A 16,329-nucleotide genomic window follows, 5' to 3' on the forward strand; every position below is an offset into this window, starting at 1 on the left:
CACTAATCAGCACTAATGAAGACTGGCAGTGGAGCCTCACACCATAAAACCCGAAATGAACCCTGCTTATTAATTTGCTAATTGGAAATCTGGAATGAGACAAGGTCAGTGTTATTATACTGAACAGTCTCTTTTGTATCTTCACTTTGAAAAGACAGTGGGTAAAAAACGACTGGTGATTATCTAAAGTGGCATACATTTGATCATTGGGCCACTGCGTTTGTTTTATTTCCAGTTTTACTTATATTATGTTAATATTGCTCTCTCCTCTATAATGTGGGAAACAGATCTATTCAGTTTTGAGAGTACAGAACAGTTGCAGGATGAAAGTGAAACAGCACAGACACAGTCCCACACCACATGAAGGCACTATTGGACATATTACCACCAGATGTCTGACACCACTGCATTCGTTTCCTCCTCTGCAACCCTTCTGAACGCATGAATGTAACAAAAATGTTGTTGGTGTGTTGAGTGATTTACAGTGCTGTGGATTTACTGCAATAAAACATGAACAGTTGCATTACACATTGTGTTGTTTGCAGCAATTACATTCTCAGCTTTCAAGGCCAGATAGACTCGTTTCTTTGGAATAAAAATGTGCTCTTTTTTTTCTTTATGTCCAACTTTAACGCAAACAGATGGTAATGTAATACATTGCACTGTAGCACATCAGTCCATAACTGAGCTGCAGTCCAGAGAGTCACCTGCCACCAATAAATTTGCCTGATTTCGTGTGGTGAAGGGGTGACAGAAAAGAGGACGGAATGAGGCCTTGACAGGAGTTGTGGAGAGTTGCACTTTGTCTTTTGTTGCATTTCTTGCCTTTTTCTGGATTTACGATCTGCTTCTCACAGCCTCTGGCCCTCGGGTGCCTCTGCATTCCCATGTGTCATGTGACACCACTGCTTTGTAGCGAGCAAAAATCATTATGCCTGAGAAGCCCGTTGCAGGGTTTATTTGACACAAGTAGGTCTTGGAAAATGATTAATATTTCATTATTTCTCTGGGTAATATCAGCTGTTTTTCTTCATTTCAGGAGTTGCTTATTTAAAAGTAAACATCAAGGGAAATGTTTAATTTCCCTGTGAAGATGATCGGAGTACCAGTAACACAATATAAAGTAAAAGAATAACAATTCATCTTTGTCAGTCACATGTGTTTATTATCTTTGTCACTAAGGCACTACTTTGAAGGTATACAGTGAGCAATGCAGTAAATAACACAGTTAAGTCAGTTATCTAACCCATTAAATTGTCAAGCTGGAGAAGCAGAAGCAAATTGAGAGAGTTTAGACAAGCTCAGCGAGGATGCCAGGGACTATTTTTTTTGCCTGAATTGTTATCTGTTAAAAACACTGATCCAGAAGACCTGACAGAAGAAGTTGGACTGCTGACCATACATTGTTTCCTCCAACTTCATACTAGGATATTACTATACAGTCAATAGATATTACAAACTGTCCTGTTCACGGTGTAAGTATGTATACCTGTAAACAGTTCAGACACTATAAATCCCTTTAAGACCACGGACATTTCATCATCGGCTGGGTGCTGGATTTGTTTCCATTTCGATCCAGGCTGAGGATGTGTTACTGACATACTGTCATTTTTTTCCTATCAAATGAATACCTGATGTATTTCATATTACTGTTACTTTTTATTAGTGATATTACTGAGGTCTGCTGCTAAACCAATGTCGTTTTTCACTCAGTAGAACTTGGATTTGATAAATCAGCTGTTATAAAAATGTGTAAACTGTATCGGCAGACAAGCATTATCTGGGAAACATGTTTTTACACTTTACACTGAGCTGAAATTAATATTGAATTCTGGGAAAAGCTTGCAGAATTTGTTAGTGTATGTTTATGAGTTGTAAAAATCAGAAATCATCTTTCAGAAGGAATAGATGTTTACTGATAGCGGTCAACTCTGTAAAATTTTAGCAGTATGTTGTGGGAGCAAGGCAAGCTTATCACTAACATGGGTGACTAAAAGGAAATGGGTCATCTGATCTAATTTAGGTTGCCTGTTTGAACAGAGCCAACTGTTTTGTTGGCTCTTTAGTCGTCAGGACATAATAAACTAAGATTTTACAATATTTTTGTTATCAATATTTTTCTCATTTCTGTTTTTACAAGTTAGTCATGAAATAAAAGTGATTGACAAAATAAACGCTGTGATGCAGAAATCACCACATGTTCAAAACAGGGTAGGGAAGTTAAATCATCTAATCTTAACTTTTTTTTACAGAATATAATTATCCTAAATTATCCTGTATTATCCTAAACATATTCAAAGAAAATGCAGAATGCCTTAAAATGGCCATTAAATCCACAATGCACTTTGGTTATAGCGCCTTTTACATCGTCTGTCAAAGACCTATTGATGCAACTGCACTTTGAGTACATTTGACAGTGGGGAGCATGTTATTTAGGGTTAACCAAGATAACAAACACGACTTTATATGGTCCCATATGAGGCCACTCTTGATGTAATCTCCATATAAATTATAGGCACAGCTGGTATCCACCCATTTCCATACACACACTTGCAAATGACTCATTCTGCAGTCTATATGGCAAATGCAGAGAATCTGCCGCAGCACTTTATGCTGTCTTAAAGTATACAGATCAATTTATCATACATTAATGGTTGTCATAATGAAACTATATATATACAGTAGAAGGTTATTAAATATGTTGAAAGATATATGTCCTTGGGAATTAATTGTGAAATCTCCCTGACAGGATTTTATACTGAAAGGAGTTAGGGCAAATGCGTAATGAAATATTATGAATTGTTTTATAACCTGTAATTATGTCGTCACCTGAACACCCCCTGGCAGGATATCAAGTGGAAACAAGCTTTGATTTAATGAGGTGACAGTTGGAAGGATGTTGTTTGAGGGTGTATTTTAGGTCATATTTTCAGCAGCCATATACCATATTGTGCGGTAATAGTCATTTTCTTTCCTTTGAGGACTAGTTGGATTGATATCTTTTTCTAAAATCCTCTGGACATTTAAAAAAAAAAAAAAAAAAAAAGCACTTGCCTGCTTTACAAGTGTTTCTCTGAATTCTGTGGGGAAAATGTATGGCTTAACCTGTCAGAGAAAGCACACAGCGAGTTCTCACATTGTAAATCTTGATCCAGCCTTCATCCCGAAGAATTTGGACTCCAAACTTGCCTTAGGTGATACAGGCTACATTTCCTTCATCCTAAGCCCTTTTTCACTCGACAACCTTATGAATTTCTGTATATTTTAACACATCATTTGTCTTCCTTTTAGCACAACACCACTATCCTGCCAGTGCCAAAGGCGTTCTTCTAACAACAGACGAGACCTTGAATGGGTCTAATCTCAGCTGGCTTACCAACAACTTCTCTTACATTCCTTTCCAGTGACTTGCTGGATGTTTGAAACACTGATCCCTGGGTTTCTTGGACTAAAAATGATATCACAAATTGTGCATGACTGTTTGACACACTTTAGAAGTGTCTAAGTATCCCTATCCAGTGTCATGTAGACCAAAATCAAAGCCATGCCACAGGCTTGCTGACATTTCATCCATGTTCCCAGCTGTAAACTACAGCAACTTAGAATAGAACAACAAAAGAAGAGCGATGCTTGTCATGTTAGCCTGCAGATTTGGACTGTTTTTATGGTCCCTTTGTGGTCTCACCAGCTACTTTGCACATCTGTGAACATGAAGCAAAGAGCACCGAGATACTGGCATCGCCTCTGCTACCTAAGCTGCGAGTATTGATCTTGCTGTCTACTGAAATTGTTGGCTTTCTCTTCAGGAGTGCTGAGAAACTGGCTGCATGCCTGCAATGTTCTCACCACACATCTTCTCAGGGCCTCATTTCCATCTCCTCTAATCAGAACTAGACATATTGAGAGCATAAGTTGGTTTATCTGCACTCTCTCATTGGACTGTGAATAGTTAGTGTGTGCTCCAGTAAATTAGCATACACATGTTTCTCTCTGACAAGCACCAATCCGTGGTGGAATGATAGTGTGTGTTTACACAGAGGGAGAGAGAGGCTGGGAAAGGGTGATAGTGGCTGCTGTTTGTTCAATTTGCTTGACTTCAGATCAGATGGTGACTGAGCTGTGACCCAGGCAATCACAGAAAAAATGAACAGAATCATTACCTTGAAGTCATTAATAAACTGCCGTGTGCAAACTACCATGTCTGTGTGTTTCTAAACAACAACCAGAGAGGTGCTGTGTAGCAATTATGTATTAGGTTTCATAATTTGAGCACTAGTTTCAATTCAATTCAATTCAATTCAATTTTCAATTCAATTTTATTTATAAAGCCCAATATCACAAATCACAATTTGCCTCACAGGCTCTTCCATTAAAAAGTGACTACAGGTGGAATTTCTTAGAAACAGTCCTGATTCTAAACCTGAAAAGAAACCTGTAGTAATTTGTTGGCTCTATTTTTCGGATGCCATTGTTGGCCGGCCAGGCAAATACTTCAATCCAGTCAAAAATATTCCAATAGCTATTGGATGGATTGCCATGAAATGTTGTACGTTCATGCATTTTCCTCCTAGCGCCATGGACTATTGGGTTGACATTTGTGATTCAGAGTGAAATTCCTCTTAAAACTATTGAATGCATTGTAATTAAATTTGATAGAGACATTTATATTCTTCTCAATATTAATTTTTATAAAATTGCTGGTCCCCCTGATGTTTCATCTAGCACCATCATCCATTTCTTTGATTTTGACTTAATATGGCAGACTGTGCTCCTCCAAAATACAACCACATGGACCACAAGTGACTCACAAATGTATAAAGTTTGTAAAAAAAAAAATTTAAAAAATTAAAGCACAGTCAACAGAGTTTTTATTTTGAGGTGCCATTTCCTGCTGTAGAGTGAGTGGCTAAAGGACAGCTATTTAATAAAGAAAGCAAACTAGCGCAACGACAATGCCAAGTGCAAGTAGTGTGTGAGAAATCTGGACCCCCTGGCTGGACCAGTTGGGAACCATTGTTATAAAGAGTATGACAGTGGTGGATGGGTCAAACAAGGACCGGACTTTCATCCATGAGACTGGTGTTTGTGTCCCATGTGAAACCAAAAAATCAATGTAGAGTTATTTTAACAACAAAACATAGTATCTCTTGTCAACGTATGTCATGTGACATCATGTGACATGCATTATGTTACCTTTGTATTAAAAGGTAATTATATTAAGACAAACCATGATATTTTTCCTAAACCTAACCAAGGAGTTTTGGTGCAGCTGCAACTGTATAATTACATTACTGCAACCATTAATGGTCATACGAGCAATTTTCTCATCCACTGGTAGCAAAATTACGTTTTCTACGATAGCAAAGACATGACCAACTCTACTCCGCCTTACTCTGCCTCTGATTGGCTTACCCCAACATTCTTATCCTAACTAATCTCACTCCTCTTCCCTAAAGCTAAGCAATCCAACCAATGAAAGCAAAGAGAACATAGATGCTCATAGGGAGAGTAGGACGAGGTATGCCTTCGCTATCTTAAATGCAAATTCACCCACAGATAGGTGCACTTAATTCAGTCAGTATTCAGAGGTATTAACATGTGACTTAAGTGGTTGTACAGGTTGGAGGACTTGTTGAAAAATGGCCATATTTTTCGACAGCAGCTCTATTGTCTCTTCTGTTTTTTTAAAGTAGAGGTCAGGAAAGAGCCACAGTGTGAGGCAATAATTGCTTCTCTGTGGAGCTATTCTGCAAACATTGCCAAACCAAAAATGCATTTAGTGTTTGCTCATTTGTTTTGACCATAACACAGCTTGAGAGAAGAAAGAGATTAATAGGTGTGCCTGGTGTTAGCTGAAAGCCGGGTGTCATCACATCAAAGACTGTGAAGGTTATACATCACTGGTGGATATTTTCCTCTCTCTGGATCTCTAATTAAAAACTTGCAGAATTCCCCTTGGCTCACGTTAATGGCACAAACAGCCTGTAGGCATTTACAGGCACTGAGGGCACAGATGAACTTGGGATGATAAACAACTATCAAGTCTTTATATCTTTGTTCAACAAATCAGCATGATGTTACTCCAACCTAACCAGGACAGCTAAAAGATAAAAAAGTTTTGGAGTCATGAGTCAAGCGGTTATGGTGACATTTCCTAGTTGAAAAAAGTTACCACTGCTTTGGAATACATCTCATTTAAGTTATAAAAGCTCAAGTGAAATTTTCCTTGTGCCTGGAAAGTCAGACTTTGTCATTGGAGCAGCTCCAGCAAATGTTGCTGGGAGGGATGACAGATTAGAGGCTTGGTTTTTTTGGTCTCTAGGTTTGGGAAAGAATTGTTCACATTAACATATTGATGGAATTTTCAAAGATTATACAAAAAACACATGTGAATTCAGTTTGGGGGCTCTTTCCTTTCCCTTTGAATTTGTGTGTGCGTGTGTGTTGGTGAGTGTGTGTGTGTTTGTGTTTAGAGCACATGTGCCTGATTAAGCGAATCGGAGAGCAGGGAAAGGTAGCATCATTGTAGTTTGTCATTAATGTGCCACAGCCTTGAAATGAGGTCTGCATGATTTGCTCCACTGCCCTCTAAACTCATTTGCTATAGTCATAAGCCTCCAGTTTCTTATATACATGACTTTTTTTCCTCCCCTTGTCTCTTGTTTTCTTTGTAAGGGTAGTGGGAAAAAGGATGGGGAATTTTTTAAGATGTAGGACAAGAGTATACACCCAGTGCTCCATCTACTTAATCCTTAGGCTACCTTCCCATTTTATGCCTTAACGTCTAGGGGTAGGGTGCCCCAATTCTTGTTGGGATAGAGGGGTAGGGTGCAGTGTTAGGGCTACATGGCCACCCAAACGGATGTTTTTCAGAGGCACATTTCAAACCAAGTGTTATCAGAAATTACTGGCCCAATGGCTGTACAAAAGAACAAAAGAAACAAACAAAAGAAAGAAACCCATAGATTTATTTTCTTTGTCAATTAAGACTTGAAAATATAGGTAACTATCTTATTATCTTAGCTTAGTGTTGTGTCCACAAAATTTGTTTCAGTTGTTTTTACCTGACACGCTTAGGCCTCCGTACCCAATATGTGGAGCGTTTGATACTCAGTTGCTGTACCCCTACATTCACCTTTGGGGGTACCCCACCTATAAAGGGGTGTCTACCACCTTGCCTCACCCCTTTTGCTTTTGTGCACTGTGGGAGAGGGCCTTGAGTTTGTATGGTTGTGTATGACGGATGATTTTGTTTTGCCAATTGTCAGGAGAGGAATAAACAGAAATCGCCTCTGAAAATATCCATGGTCTGGGCCTCTTTATATCTACACAAGGCACACATCACTAGAGTCCACCCATTACAAATGTATTATGATCTTTGTTATTGTTGGGCTTATTAACATCAAATTAGCTTGTGTTGTTATTAGCCTGTAACTAGCTTCTAGCAGTCCGGACCACTCTGCAGAAGGATGGATGGCGAGGCGTTCAGGCGCCGTTCACTAACAATGGCTTTATTGCAGTCTTCACCACAAAACAATAGACTTGGCCTTTTCGTGAGATTTAGCCCTGAGCTTATCTAGACACTTAATTCTGCTGACTATCATCACTCTTTTTTGCCTGCCATCTTCACCATGACACCCTGTAGAGCTGCTTCCCTTACTCACAAGGTCACTGCCCCCTTGAGTTTGAGTTTGCACTTGTTACTGCTCCTCTAATATCAGTGTAGACTAGCAGGGTAGGAGCACAGGTTGCTAACGTTAGCCAACAGAGAAGTGCTAGTGGTCTGGTAACTAAGCTGTGTTATTTTTTTATTCAAAGACTTGTTTGATCAGTCAGTCCTGTGAAACATAAGTTGTGAATGAATCGGAGTGTCCTGACAACCACAAAATCACCACTGCAGAAAATGGCATATTTGCAATGTCTGGCAACACTGGTTGTGTCTGTTCACATAAATTACAGTAACACAACTACTGATGATGTATCAGGGTTTTGAAGGGTTGTCTGACATCATAGGAAGAGATTTTAGCCAATATCGTTTTGGGCAGAGGCACTAGAAAGCAAGGGCTAGGGATAAAAAATGAGAAGTGAGATTGGAACAAAATATCAGAAAACAAGTAATAACTGTCATCACGCAGTCAGCTCACCCCCACATGCAAAGAAACCTCTTGTATTTGAGCTGCAGTACTTGCAAGAAGCAAGTATTGTAATGAGAAGTCATGGAGGGTCACTATTCCGGAGGCTGTGGTGGTGCGGATGCTGACGAGTCGCCTTTGTGTCATGACCGTGAGCTGCGGATGCCAGATCAGACTGATACACACCAAGCATTCAGAAGCGGCTCACCTTAGCTACAGCACTTTAAATCCTTGAAAGACCTAATTTTTTTCTTACCAAAGAGAAGTCTCTCGCTGCCTCCCTCTCTTTGCGTCCCCATTCCTTCAATCTGTCGGTCTCTGGGCACAGAAAGTATTTCACTGTCATGGAGATGGACATCTGGGCTTTTGGCAGTTTGTAGGATGCTTGCCTCAGCTCCACAGGGATGTCAGAGTAAGTTCAAGCTCCTTGCAGGCTTTGAACTTATTCAACATCAGTGTTGTTAAACAAAGCTGAGAAGCAAAGGAGGCATGATAAAATGTGCCGTGTAATGTAAAGGTGTGGGTACAAGATATCCACGGAAAGTGTTTCACAAAAGCCCATCTTTCAATTTAACATGCTCACTGGGGATAAAACTGCCCTGACAGCAGCTGTGACAGTTACGATGCGAGCTGCTAACTCACTGTGTGTCTGCCAGACACTGAGCATTTCCACAGAACTTCAGTCAAGTGACCATGCAATATTTAGCACCCTCTAAGCCAATCAGCTCTATTTATCTTGGAACTGCCTCTCTGTTTTTCTTTTTGAGGTTGGTTGCTGATGCCCTCCAAGCAAATCTATCACTAAGTCAGTTGGCACATATTTCTACCCTGACATCTGCACTTTTATTTAACCACAATCAACCGTTCATGCGTTCAGAGATGAGTTACATTCAAACCTTGAGGACTGACGTGGATGTATTTACTACAACAAAACCGTGTTTGGAAAGAGATACTGTACACATGACTGCAGTGTAACTGTCAACAACCAAATCCCGTGTGCATCCGCTCACTCACTCCCAAACTGGCAGGTCTGATCAAAATGGCTTTCTGTTTGTCATTGCACTGATGTTCCCTCCAGCTGGAGCAATGAGCTATGAAACTGTGACTGTTAAGTACATCAGAGGGTTTTGTGGAAAAAGATCTGCGAAATCAGTTGATGTTAACGTTCGCTAAAATCTGCTTTACACTGCAGTTCAACCACGGGAACTAATATACTCCTAATTATTGCAGTTTGTCACTGTCACTATCATTGCTAGGATCTCAAATAGCTGTTGAAAACATAATAGCAGTGTGTAAAGTTGAACCGTGGCTGGGACATAATCGAGTCTCTCCTCCTCTTGCTCTTTCTTCCATTCACTCTTTCACAAACAAAACATAAAATGTGTTCATAATTTTCCAGTATATGAGCCAACATCATATGACATTTTAGTCTGTGTGTGTTAACTGGTTGATAAATTGTATATTAATCTTTTATTGCCAGGGTCTGAGCAGGGCCTATATACAATAATGATATATATCATGCTATATAGGTTTCCCTCTTAAGTAATGTATAATAAGTTACACAACTAGCACATAATTATTATGTGCATGGAGTTGAAGGTATCATCAATTAGCTATTAATATACTTTACAGTGGTTGTGGAGGCAGTATTTCATACATGATGAAAGTTAAGAGCCAGGCGTTTTGCAGAGCTGATGCCAAGTGTGTGTGTGTGTGTGTGTGTGTGTGTGTCTCATTTGCTCCGTTTTCTCAAGACAGCTGCAGCATAACTTAGTGATTTGTGACTCGCTTTTTTAATACAGCAATTCCAGAGTTATTCGTCCCTTTGAAGAATAGTTTGATATTTTCTCTAAAATGGTCGTTCACTTTCTTGGCGAGAGATAGATGAAAAGATTGATACCGCTCCCTTGTGACACTGGTATTGATTTTCTTTTCTAACTCTGGGCAAGAAAGCGTATGTGCATTTCCAAAACTGTCAAACTATTACTTTAAAGGGGCGTTGTGTAAAATTTAAAGGGATTTAGCAACATCTAGTGGTAAAGATTGCAGATTGCAACCAGCTGAAACTTCTCCAGGTTTGAATTCCTTCAGTGTTTATTGTTGGGGAGGTTTTTACCAAGAGCCAAATTATCCACACAGGTCTCATCCACTCCAAAACAAACTAACCGGATGATTTAAATCAGTAAAAGTAAAGGCGGCCGAAAAAGGTCCTATCTACAGCCAGTGTTTGGTTTGTCCATGCTGGGCTACTGTAGAAACATGGCTGTGCAATATGATCTCTCTGTAGATGAGGACCAGGTCCTGATATAGGTATAAACAGCTCATTCTGCGGCAACAAAAACATGAAGATTCATATTTCCAGGTGGTTATTCACTAAAGATCACATACTTGTATTCCATGTCTGCGTATGTCTTCCTGAGACCTGAACTTTTGATTGGTATGCATTTTCAATTTCTCCTAGCTATTTGGGATCAGGACAACCTGATGGGTATAAAAAAAACTAAACATTGTAAACAATAATTAAAGGGGCTGTATGTAAGAATGTGGCCAAAACAGTTACTGCACTCAAATTCAAAATATTGCCGCGAGTCGTGTCCGCCCCCCCCTCCCCTACAGATTCGAGGTTGCTGGACAGCGGCACGCTGCAGACTGATTTGTTTGCCCATGGGCGGCTGCCGTGGCAGGGCTGCATCGCCGCATCCTTGATCCGTTCGAGCAAATCCGGCTTCTCTGCTGCTAACGCTGCTGCTGGGATACAGCTAAGGAGGAGCCAGCTGCTAATGCTATGTACTGGGACACTGCTAACTCTGCTGCCAGGATACAGCTGAGGAGCCGGCTGCTAATGCTATGTACCGGGACACTGCTAACTCTGCTGCCGGGATACAGCTAAGGAGGAGCCAGCTGCTAATGCTATGTACTGGGACACTGCTAATGCTGCTTGCCATGCTGCTGTAGCTCAGTCGTAACTGTAACTGATGCTGAGACTCTACTGACTGTGTGACTGGTAGATGGCAGTAGGTGGCGCAACAGGCCAAAACACACATTCAAAACATAAACATGATTTGCAGCCTGCAAAAAAATTTTTTAGATGCAAATCTTCTGGCTGTACTATTGTTGTCGGTGAGATCAGTATGTTATCTGAACATTATTCCTTAGTCTCTGTGACATATTAGGAGGATTTTACAACTATTTGCTTTAGATTTCTTACATATAGCTCCTTTAAGTCCCAATGTCCTCAAACAAGGCAACAAGAAAGTTCCAATGTCTTCCAATGAGTACTTCCTTATTGTTGGGTGTCTTAGCTTGTTACTGTTGCTAAAATTGGTCTAAATGTCATCAGGTTTTAGACCTTGTCCACTTTTGTATTGGGATCGGCAGACTGCAGAGATAGCTGCCATCTTGTTTTTCATGGATTAGTACATTGTGCTCTTACTACCACTAGATGGCACAAAAAGTGTCCATGAACGAAGACAGCAGGTCTAAGTTAAGTAGAATGAAGTATAAGGTCAAGTAAATCCAAAATATGATGTCGTCAAGTGAGGACACAGGGTCTCAGGAGGATATATCCTCCCAGATCCTACACACTCGACATTTAAAGGCATATTCTCAGCAGATTGCTTCGACACCATGTCCTCACATAGATACACAGTTATGGTGTATGCAGTGTCTTCCCACAGCTGGCTTTAATTGACATGACAACAACAGCAGCTAGAGAGGTGATGCATGCATTGTGGTTTTCTTTTTAAAGTAAAGCTAGATTTGATGTTTGAGTTGTTATTTGATGTTTTTACAGTCAGAAACACCACCTTCTTATTCACACAGTATGTTATTCATCTCCAGATTTGAATCTCAGGGGCTTTGTGGTTAAATGTGGCTGTTGCCACGTCTTTTTTTTTTTTTTTTTAGAGTTATAGTTATTTTAAGAGTTACAGACAAAAATGCTGCTCCACTTTGACTTTGTCCTTTTCTTTCTCTCTGCTGCAGTGTGCACTCACTGCGTATGTATGTATTATCTCAAGGCCTGATTAAAACTCCATTAGTCATGCAGAAAACAAAGAAAGTGTAATCAAAATGGAAATGAGTGTAATGGTGCCGTGGAAACAGATGAAGCGGACAGACTAGCTTCTGCTGAAAAAGACTTTTTTTGGGGGGGGGACTTTTTTTTCTGTTTGTCTCCTTTTGTCTGTCTTCAGTAATAATGAAAGCTATTGAATCCAAGTTCAAAATGATGAAGATACTCTTAAGATGGCGTTGTGGACTGTGCGCCTAGGAGCAGGGACCTCATTTAAATGAACTTGCAGAATGAAGTCCACAAATGAACAGAGGGAAATCGTGTTGGCTTTGCCCCACAACTGGCTTTCTTGCTGTTCATATTTTCGCTCTGTCATCAGGCAAAAAGTAAACAGATGTTAGGGGAGAATATTTTCCAAGAAACCAATTTAATCATTGAAACTGCTTGAGGTCATGCTACAGAAATATGCTGCCTCTCTGATCAGGCTGTGTGAAGGAACTTGTCCTACAGCAAACAATCAGTCAGTCCTGTTAACAAGCCCCAGAGTCAGACTCCCCACACTCATCATTTTAAGGCCATCCATCATTTTATACGGGCTGCCAGGGCCGGAGCGCTGCTGCCAATACATGACAAGATGACAATGAGACAACAGCTATAGCCTCTCCAGCTTCTTCCCTTACATCTATTAGGAGCTCCCAGCGTTTGTCAAACTAAACAACCTTGACTACAGAAGCAATAAGTTAGACATCAGGTTTATTGCCGTGTCAGGTTGTGCAGGGGGTTGTGCTGATTGGGTCCACGTCGCCACAGTGTTGCAACTAACCACTCAAGTCAAATCTAGTTAGAGCAGACCTCATAATTTATGACTACAGTATAGAAACAGAGCCAAACGCCTGCGTGGCACCCTGTGGATCAATCCATGAAGAAAGGCTTCTGACCCAGAAAAGAGGACATGCTCTCATATTTGAGGAAGGCTCAGGGCCAGGACTGGGGCCAGTTTTGGGGCCCAGGAGGAATGACTGGAGGGAGGCAGGCCTGCCTTTGTATCTTTTGGTAAGCAGTCAGTTATCTGCACATGTGCCCCATTAATTAGCCAACAGGGGAGCTGGGTGCAGTGTTGAGGCTAAAAGGGGGTAGTGAGGCAACACTGGGGTCCTGACTTTCTGATGCCCCAAGGGCAGCTGGGTGCACCACCTGTTAATGAGCTCTGAAGTGGGCTCTAATTGGACCACTGACTGTGGACCACACAGGGATTCAGACAGAGAAGGGGTCCACATGAGGACATAAAGAGCAGATACAGTTAGTAAGGCCTGATGGCAAAATAGAGATATCATGTATTCTAATGGTAATATTTGTATTGGTTAAGGCTCTACTATTTTTTTTGGTGTCTTTGTCAAATATGAAATTTAATTCTCCATTATAGGCTTGATATGTATTTAGATTCGATGAGACTATTATGTCCAGTCAGTCAATGTGTCAGACATTGGAACATGTCATACAGCAGGTCTATTGGATTGCAAATTCAGTTGGACTGGATTTTAAAATCAGGTAATGTAGAAGTGCCAGACATTTTCAGCAGCCTCCAATGCAAATAAATGTTGCAAAAAAAGAGCTATCAATGCTTTCAATGCACATAACCATATCAAGTGGCAATAACAGGAACCAGTAACACTCTACATCTGTCTCTACCGGTGTCTCCTTACCTCCCACTCCCCACATCATCTGATTATATTTTCCATCAAGGTCAAAGACAAGTTTTTAGGAAAAGACAGAGGACATTTTTTTGCCTATTCAACCACGGCCTTGATCATTTGAAAAGCTTCTTAGCACAGTCTGAGCTGAATCACATGAGAAAATGATTTGTGAATGATATGATTGGTGGTGTCGCTATACCGATCCGTACATGCTGCCTGATCAATAGTGCCCATGTGCAACTCAACAGTGATGAAAAGGAAGGGAGATGGCTCATTTGTTATCTACTTCCAGACACTGTATGTAGTTTGTATATTTTGTCAGGCAACTATATCAGATTTATGTACGCTGGGCCACTCAGATGTTGCTTCTGGGTCGGATGTGGCTCGCTGGCCACAGGCCTGTTGTACACTTTTGTATGTGTTTTGGTTTGTACATGATTGTTAGTGGTAGTGTGTGTGCTTTTTCCAAGACAAAATATAAAAGGCTCCTTGTTTTTGAACAGCTTTGCATTCTGATATTTGTTCCAAACTACTTTTTGTTTCCTCTGAAGCAGATGTTGCATTTGTTTTTAATTTGTCTGTTTTGAACAGATTGAAAACACTACATTTATCTGACTGGTGTCATGCTGTAAGTGTCAGACAGTGCGTCAGACTCATCTTGATGTCTGTGTTTCTTCATGTCAAGCGTGTGCTCATCTCATATGTCATGTGTATCATCGCACTTCATTCATGTGCATGACTCCGAATAACCTACGTGGTTATTTTTTGCGTGACTCAGAGGCTCTGCTCTCCTGTAGTGTTGTCAGTCAGACGCTGCTGTTTGGATAAACAGACAGGCAGAGAAGTGCCAGATAATAGGTTTGGCCCAGCTTGAGGCCCTTTAACTGTCACATTAATTTGCAACACCACAGGAGCAGCAGGGGAGGAACATGATCACTGCATTTTGAATGTCTTTTTTTGTGTTTTGTATCACTGATGAGTCCAAAACTGTTGTAAAGTGGGATTTGGGGTCATTGCTGCATTTGGAAAGTGTGCTTAGATTTTTGCTGTCAATTCTCTAATGGAGGGAGGGGCAGATGAAGTGACGGGTCACCCTCTTTTTTACACTCCGGTGATCTAAAGCACTCTCCGGTGAACGATTCTGTCTGCCCGTCTGCTGTTTATCAGAAGTGATGCCAGATCTCATTGAGGAAACAGATACTTCCGACAGACTGCCTCTCAGTTAGCTAAAGGGGTTGGGTGCTCTTTGATTATGATTCCTCTTACCTCCCCACCCCAGCCACCCGCCCCAAATTAACCCCTTGTCAGTGGGCCACAAAGAGAATGGGCATGGCCGAGTCTGATTTATTTCACACAGAGCCATCATAAGGGCCCAGTTGGCCTGCCTTCTCCCCCATAAGCCATTTCCACCCTGGCCCTCTTGGCCTCTCCTTTTCTCGCCACCCCCAACTGTTCCGCCCTCACACCTCCTGTCGCACACACTCAACCTGTCACTCTGGAGAAGACACAGGCACAAAGACGGGCCTGAATCAAAAGGAGCTGATTAGTAATTAATGGTGCATCAGTGTATTTGCATCAAGACGGTGTGTGTGTGCATGCAGAGTGGCGTTGTCAATCATGCAGAGTGTGCCCTGGCCCTCCCACCTCTGTCCTGCCCATGTGCTCCCTTTGGGGTGCAGCCACTTATGGCTATTGATATGGTAGAGAGGACTCTGTTTTACACCCACACATTTACACTCCAACACAGGACAGGAGAACAACCTCCTGCTGACCCCAGACAAAAAAAAGCTGCAGACTGCATCAACACATCATTCTGATGGATCTCTACTCATCGACTGGTTGACTTGTGTCATTTTGTTTCTACCCGACACACTTGGATTATACGCAACTACTGAGATTGTTCATGTTTGTTGGCTGCAATGTGGGTGTTTGGATTCTGCAGCCAGAGACAGAGTTTACAAGGATGGAGCCCGGCGCTTCTTTGTGTGTTGGCTCTCTGCTTGTGTCAAGGATGCAGAGGCCTGGAGGTTTGGACCGTGGGTGGGGAAAGTGGGCAGAATGCGTCTGGGTTCTCAGTCCCTGTGGTGTTATTGTTGACAGAGACGGGAGTCGCTCAGGATGGGGCCATTGAAGGGGCAGCAACACCAGCTCCCACCACCGAACACGAGGATGACAACTCTTTGGGCTACACAGGTACTGCTGCTGCTTTCTCTTTTTCGTGTCCTTGCATACATACGTCACCACTGGGAAAAGTTGATCCTGGGTGAAGGAATGACTTTGGGTTATTTAGTACAAACTTCTTTCACTGAGACAGCACACATTTAGACTTTTTTCACGTATAATCAAGCAAGGCATGTGTTGTCTATCACCCCGGGTATACAAACCTGTTATATAGAAGCCTACTGTTGAGAATAGTAATCAAAGAGATTACCTAATACACTAGGGGAGCCAATTGTTTACATTTTTTTTAACAGAATCCCCCCCACGGCTG

General features: G+C 41.3%; 1 protein-coding gene across 2 annotated transcripts in view; it reads left to right on the forward strand.

Moving 5' to 3' along the window:
* robo1 (roundabout, axon guidance receptor, homolog 1 (Drosophila)) overlaps positions 1-16,329 on the forward strand; it is a 306,085-nt gene that overhangs the window by 126,683 nt on the left and 163,073 nt on the right. For both annotated transcript variants that reach the window (XM_049575681.1, XM_049575682.1), the window contains one exon: positions 15,939-16,031. In XM_049575681.1, the coding sequence (XP_049431638.1) occupies positions 15,939-16,031 (93 nt within the window). The remainder of the gene's footprint in view (positions 1-15,938; positions 16,032-16,329) is intronic.

Source organism: Epinephelus fuscoguttatus, linkage group LG5 (assembly GCF_011397635.1).
Source record: "Epinephelus fuscoguttatus linkage group LG5, E.fuscoguttatus.final_Chr_v1".
In the NCBI taxonomy this organism is placed as follows: Eukaryota; Metazoa; Chordata; class Actinopteri; order Perciformes; family Serranidae; genus Epinephelus; species Epinephelus fuscoguttatus.